At 49.0% G+C, this 7,311-nt stretch overlaps 1 protein-coding gene across 4 annotated transcripts in view; it reads left to right on the forward strand.

The window, feature by feature from the left end:
• The window catches only part of pomt2 (protein-O-mannosyltransferase 2), a 230,678-nt gene that overhangs the window by 138,012 nt on the left and 85,355 nt on the right, over positions 1-7,311 (forward strand). For all 4 annotated transcript variants that reach the window (XM_043701478.1, XM_043701476.1, XM_043701477.1 and 1 more), the window contains exon 15: positions 4,502-4,578. In XM_043701478.1, the coding sequence (XP_043557413.1) occupies positions 4,502-4,578 (77 nt within the window). The remainder of the gene's footprint in view (positions 1-4,501; positions 4,579-7,311) is intronic.

Below are 7,311 nucleotides of genomic sequence, written 5' to 3' on the forward strand. Positions count from 1 at the left end.
GGAAGATGAGGCGCTCTTCCTCCAGGCGTCGTGTTGCCATGGTCTGGCGATGGAGGAGGCCAAGGACCTGCATTTCCTTGGCGGAGTGCGAGGGGGAGTTAAAGTGTTCAGTCACGGGGCGGTTGGGTTGGTTGTTGCGGGTGTCCCAGAGGTGTTCTCTGGGCGCAAGTTTTGCATTTCGTGCGGTTGGAGGGGAAGGTGCCGGGATATATTTCCCTCCCCTCCCCAATCAGCGCTCCGGAAAGACCACTCCTTCCGCGACTCCCTCGTCAGGTCCACACCCCCCACCAACCCAACGTCCACTCCCGCTACCTTCCCCTGCAACCACAAGAAGTGCAAAAAGAGGTCCACACCTCCCCCCTCACCTCCCTCCAAGGCCCCAAGGGATCCTTCCATATCCTTTGCAAATTCACCTGCACCTCCACACACCATTTACTGCATCCGCTGCACCCGATGTGGCCTCCTCTACATTGGGGAGACAGGCCGCCTACTTGCAGAACATTTCACAGAACACCTCTGGGACATCTGCACCAACCAACCCAACCGCCCTGTGGCTTAACCCTTTAACTCCCCTTCCCACTCCGCCAAGGACATGCAGGTCCTTGGCCTCCTCCATCGCCAGACCATGGCAACACGACGCCTGGAGGAAGAGCGCCTCATCTTCCTCTAAGGCACACTCCAACCACAAGGGATGAATGCAGATTTCTCCAGCTTCCTCATTTCCCCTCCCCCCCACCTTTTCTCAGTCCCAACCCTCAGACTCAATACCGCCTTCTTGACCTGCAATCTTCTTCCCGACCTCTCCACCCCCTCTCCGGCCTATCACCCTCACCTTAACCTCCTTCCACCTATCGCATTCCCAACACACCTCCCCCAAGTTCCTCCTCCCTACCTTGTATCTTAGCCTGCTTGGCACACTTTCCTCATTCCTGAAGAAGGGCGTATGCCCAAAACGTCGATTCTCCTGCTCCTTGGATGCTGCCTGACCTACTGCGCTTTTCCAGCAACACATTTTTCAGTTCTTACGTGTGTGCTCAAAGAATAAAGAACAAAGAAAATTTACAGCCCAGGAACTGACCCTTCGGCCTTCCAATCCTGAGCCAATATAAATATACTGTCTAAACCAGCAAAGTTTTGGAAAGAATTCTGAAGGATAGGATTTAGGACCATTTGGCAAAACATAGTGTGATTAAAGGCAGTCAGCATGGCTTTGTGAGGGGCAGGTCATGCCTCACAAATCTTATTGAGTTCTTTAAGGATGTGACAAGACAGGTTGACAAAGGTCGAGCAGTGGATGCGGTGTATATGGATTTAATCAAGGCATTTGATAGGGTTCCCCACGGTAGGCTCATTCATAAAGTCAGGAAGTATGGGATACAGGGAGATTTAGCGATCTGGGTTCAGAATTGGCTGGCTGACAGAAGGTAGAGAGTGGTTGTAGATGGAAAGTATTCTGCCTGGAGGACAGTGTTGAGTGGGGTCTGCAGGGCTCTGTTCTTGGGCCTGTGCTCTTTGTAGCTTTTATTAATGACTTGGATGAGGAAGTTGAGGGGTGGGTTAGTAAATTTGCAGATGACACTAAGGTTGGAGGTGTCGTCGATAGTATCGAGGGCTATTGCAGGCTGCAGCGTGACATAGACAGGATGCAGAGCTGGGCTGAGAAATGGCAGATGGAGTTCAACCTGGATAAATGTGAAGTGATGCATTTTGGAAGGTCGAACTTGAATGTAGGATTAAAGACAGGATTCTTGGCAGTGTGAATGAACGTAGGGATCTGGGTGTGGAAGTAGATAGATCCCTGAAAGTAGCCACCCAAGTTGATGGGGTTGTTAAGAAAGCATATGGTGTTTTGGCTTTCATTAACAGGGGAATCGAGTTTAAGAGCCGCGAGGTTTTGCTGCAGCTCTACAAGTCCCTGGTGAGACCACACTAGGAACAATGTGTCCAGTTCTGGTCGCCCTATTATAAGCAAGATATAGAGGCTTTGGAGAGGGTGCAAAGAAGCTTTACCAGGATGCTGCCTGGACTAGAGGGCTTGCCTTATGAAGAAAGATTGAATAAGCTTGGACTTTTCTCTCTGGAGAGAAGGAGGAAGAGAGGTGATCTGATCGAGGTGTACAAGGTAATGAGAGGAATAGAGAGTCAATAGCCAGAGACTTTTCCCCAGGGCAGGATTGTCTGGTATGAGGGGTCATAATTTGAAGATATTAGGAGGAAGATATAAAGGAGACGTCAGAGGTAGGTTCTTTACGCAGAGAGTTGTGAATGCATGGAACGCGTTGTCAGTGGTGCTGGTGGAAGCAGAATCATTAGGGACATTTAAGCGACTGCTGGACATGCACATGGATAGCAGTGAGTTGAGGGGTCCGTCGGTTAAGTTACAATACTTTACATTAGGATTAAATCTCAGCACAACATTGTGGGCCGTAGGGCCTTTTCTGCACTGTACTTTTCTATGTTCTATATTCTATGTCTAAGTTGATGAAGGTAGAGAAGTGGATGTGGTGTAGTCTATATTTCAGTAAGACATTTGATAAGGTTCCCCACAGTAGGCTCATTCTGAAAGTTAGGAGGTATGGGATATCGGGAAATGTGGCTGTCAGGATGCAGAATTGGCTGGCCGAACGAAGACTGTGACCAGTAGTGTCCAGTAGGAATTTATTCTTGGGTCTCTGCTCTTTGTAATTCTTATAAATGACTTGGATGAAGTAGTGGAAGGGTAGGTTAATAGGTTTGCCGATGACACAAAGTTGGTGGTGTTGTCGATAGTGTTGAGGGCTGTTGCAGGCTACAACATGATATTGGAGGAGAAAGTGAGGGCTGCAGATGCTGGAGATCAGAGCTGAAAATGTGTCGCTGGAAAAGCGCAGCAGGTCAGGCAGCATCCAAGGAACAGAAGAATCGACGTTTTGGGCATAAGCCTTTCTTCAGCTGCCTGACCTGCTGCGCTTTTCCAGCAACACATTTTCAGTACAACATGACATTGGCAGGATGCCAAGCTGGGCTGAGAAGTGGCACATGAGTTCAACCTGGTTAAACGGAAAGTGATTCATTTTGGAAGATCTAATTTGAATGCTGAATGCAGGGTTAAAAAGAGGATTCTTGGCAGTGTGGAGGAACAGCCGGATCTTGGGATCCACGTACATAGTTCCCTCAAAGTTGCCCCCCCCAAGCTGATAGGGTTGTTTAGAAGGCGTATGGTTTTTGGCTTTCATTAATGGGGATTGAGTTTAAGAATTGAGGTTTTGCTGCAGCTCTACAAAGCCCTGGTTGGACCACACTTGGAATGTTGTGTCCAGTATTGGTAGTCTCATTAGAGGAAAGATGTAGATGCTTTAGAGAGGGCGCAGAGGAGATATACCAAGATGCTGCCTAGATTGGAGGGTTTGTCTTATGAAGAGGGCATGGTGGCTCAGTGGTTAGCACTGCTGTCTCACAGCGCCAGGAACCCGAGTTCAATTCCCACCTCGGGCAACTGTCTGTGTGGAGTTTGCACATTCTCCCTGTGTCTGCATGGGTTTCCTCTGGGTGCTCCGGTTTCCTCCCACAATCCAAAGATGTCCAGGTCGGATGAATTGGTCATGCTAAATTGCCCATAGTGATAGGTGCATTAGTCGAGGTAAATAGGGGATTGGTCTGGGTAGGTCACTCTTTGGAGGGCCAGTGTGTTTCCACACTGTAGGGAATCTAATCTTTTCACAAGGAGAGAAGAAGGAAGAGAGGTGCCTTGGTGGAGGTGTACAAGGTAATGAGAGGCATAGATAGAGTAGATAGCTAGACTTTTTCCGAGGGCAGAAATGGCTGTCATGAGGCGTAATGATTTTAAGGTGATTGAAGGAAGGTATAGGGGAGATGTCAGAGGGAGGGTCTTTAATTAGAGAGTGGTGAGTGTGTGGAATGCACTGCCAGGGGTGGTGGTAGAGTCAGAGACATTCGGGACATTTAAGCGACTGCTGGACAAGCACATAGACGGCACTAAATTGAGGGGTGTGTAGGTTAGGTTGATCTGAGATTAAGATAAATGTTCGGCACAACATCATGGGCCAAAGGGCCTGTCCTGTGCTATCTTGTTCTGTGACGGCATTGATATTGTTGTTGGAGCTGCATTCATCCAGGTATGCGGAGCCTGTTCCATCACACTCCTGACTTGGGTCTTGTAGATGGTGGATAGGCTTTGGAGAGGTGGGAAGTGCCTCATTAAAGTCTGAGCCTCTGATGTGCTTCATGTTTCCATCACCTCATTTCTTTTCCATCTCTCGAGTACATGTTTGGACCCAAGGTTATTTTGAAGTCAGGAGCTGAGTGACCTTAAACTGCAAAGTTTGTGTTGAGCTCTGACTGAGTAAGTGCCATTTGATAGCACTGGCCACTTTCCTCATGTTGATGATTGACCATAAACTGTTGGTGAAGCAATTAGCTGGGTTGGATTTATTCTGCTTTTTGTTGGGTGTTTTTTGGATGCTAATATTTGAACAATCTCATGAGTCCTTTCTCATTGCAGTGCCCAATATTAGCCTTGAGGTTCTGAAACCCTCATTCCCAGAGATCCTGCTTGAATCGCATGTCGTCATGATCCGGGTCAGTATATCTCCTCGATGTGAATGTGAAATCAGAAAGACTAATTGCAATTTTTATAGTCTGTTAATCTAGGGCATTGAATAATCCCCTTTTTTTATTTACTGTATCTCTTGAGCTTCCAGTGAGCACTTGGTGGCATTCTGCTCTCCTATGCATGCAGGTCCCTTCCCTCACTCAATTTGTATAGATCACTAATAGAGGAGTTCAAATTTGGCTCAGTGAATTAGTGTGACAAATTATACATAGTAGACCATTAACGAGCAGGTTTGAATTTCTCACTTTTATCAGTAATTTTGATTACAGAAAAATGAAAAGAAAAAGTAATATGACATGCACACTTTCAACAACAGGTTTGTAAAGATGTAAGAATATAATTGATGTAGTGGAAGTATCCTGATATGTTAATAAACAATGTCTCATGTAATTCACTAAACTTAGTAAGCATGGAGATGAGATTATGATTTGACACAGTTTAATATATATTAAACCAAATCAGTCATCTCTCGCTCTGGTTCTCCCAACTCTCTCCCTCCTCCCTCTCCTTGAGAGAGCAGGCCCTGTAGTCTGGTCAGACTGGCGACTTTATCTTTATTTTTTTTTGCTGCTTCTCTGACTTCAGTCCAGATTTAAGTGTAAGTGTTATGGACTAGGCCAGACTACTCAAAACTCAAAGCAGGCAGTCCTTGACCTAACTTTGCAATTTGTTTCAGTAAGTGTACAGTGAAAATTACCCAGAGAAAGATAGCTAGGTTCACATCTAGGTTTTAGAACAGACAAAACATTTATTCACAAAATTACACAATGAAACACAAAGAACAGAATAAAGAACTCCAACAGAACTCAGCCTATCCAACTTCACTTAATTATGCTGTTCCGAACACACTCAACAGTCCCAATGAGTAAACTCCGTTTAAAACCCAGTGCAAATGGAACACATGCTTACAGGTTGAAGTTGAAGGGCAGAAAAGAGAGAATTTCCACACAGCTCCCTGTTGAACTTCCTAGTTCAGGACTAAACCGAAACTGCTTAGCTCAGCTAGCTAGAGACCTGACCACTCCCCTCTCTTTATACAGGTCACTTCTCAAGCATGACCACTTCACCCTGAGTCTCATCTGTTAAGAGGAACAACAGATATACCGAACAACCCAGATGGCCTCCTTTTTCAAAGACCGCAGTTTCCCCCCAGATGTGATCGACGATGCTCTCCACCGCATCTCCTCCACTTCCCGCTCCTCCGCCCTTGAGCCCCGCCCCTCCAATCGCCACCAGGACAGAAACCCACTGGTCCTCACCTACCACCCCACCAACCTCCAGTGTTGAGCCACGGGGTGGTTGGGTTGGTTTGTCCAGGTGTCCCAGAGGTGTTCTCTTAAACGTTCCGCAAGTAGGCGGCCTGTCTCCCCAAAATAGAGGAGGCCACATCGGGTGCAGCGGATGCAATAAATGATGTGTGTGGAGGTGCAGGTGAGTTCTTTGACTAAGGGGGACAGGACCGTGTCGAGGTATGCAGAGATGAGTTTGGTGGGGCAGGAGCAGGCTGAGACAATGGGTCTGCCGGGGCAGTCAGGTTTGTGGATTTTGGGCAAGAGGTAGAAATGGGTGGTGCGGGGTTGTGGGACTATGAGGTTGGAGGCGGTGGATGGGAGATCCCCTGAGGTGATGAGGTTATGGATGGTCTGGTGGTGGGAGGTGGGGTCATGGTCAAGGGGGCAGTAGGAGGAGGTGTCCGTGAGCTAGCGTTGAGCCTCAGCGGTGTAAAAGTTGGTGCGCCAAACTACTACCGCGCCTCCCTTGTCTGCCGGTTTGATAGTGAGGTTGGGGTTGGAACGGAGGGAGTGGAGGGCTGCACGTTCCGAGAGTGAGAGTGGGTGAGAGGGGTGGAGATGTTGAGGCTGTTAATGTCGCGGCGGCAGTTGGCTATGAAGAGATCAAGGGCAGGTAAGAGGCCAGCACAGGGTGTCCAGGTGGATGGGGTGTGTTGGAGACAGGAGAAAGGGGTCGTCAGAGGGTGGGCGAGAAACTTGGTTGAAGAAGTAGGCATGGAGGCGAAGGCGGCGGAAGAATTGTTCGACGTCACGCCGCATGTTGAACTCGTTAATCCGAGAGCGTAGGGGAATGAAGGTGAGGCCTCTGCTGAGGACTGATCTTTCATCCTCAGAGAGTGGTAGTTCTGGAGGGATAGTGAAAACACGGCAGGGCTGGGAGCTAGGACCTGGTGTGGGGCTGGAGCTAGGAGTGGGGGCAGGGTTGGGCGTGGGGGCGGGGATGGAGATCGGCGTGGGGGCAGAGTTAGGCGTGGTGATGGAGATCGTGTGGGCGCGGGGTTAGGCCCGCTGTGACCACTCCCTCCGTGACTCCCTTGTCAGGTCCACACCCCCCACCGACCCAACCTCCAATCCCAGCACCTTCCCCTGCAACCGCAAGAAATGTAAAACTTGCGCCCACACCTCCCCTGGAGATCGGCGTGGGGGCGGAGACGCATGCAGCGTGGTGGTTGTTCAGGTTAGTGATGTCACTGGGGGTGGAAGTGGCTTGGACCCCTCCATCGCCAGACATAGCAACACGACAGCTGGAGGAAGGGCGCCTTATCTTCCGCCTAGGAACCCTCCAACCACGAGGGATGAACTCAGATTTCTCCAGTTTCCTCATTTCCCCTCCCCCCACCTTGTCTCAGTACCAACCCTCGAACTCAGCACCACCTTCCTAACCTGCAATCTTCTTCCTGACCTCTC

The sequence above is a fragment of the Chiloscyllium plagiosum genome, chromosome 12 (assembly GCF_004010195.1).
Source record: "Chiloscyllium plagiosum isolate BGI_BamShark_2017 chromosome 12, ASM401019v2, whole genome shotgun sequence".
Classification (NCBI taxonomy): Eukaryota; Metazoa; Chordata; class Chondrichthyes; order Orectolobiformes; family Hemiscylliidae; genus Chiloscyllium; species Chiloscyllium plagiosum.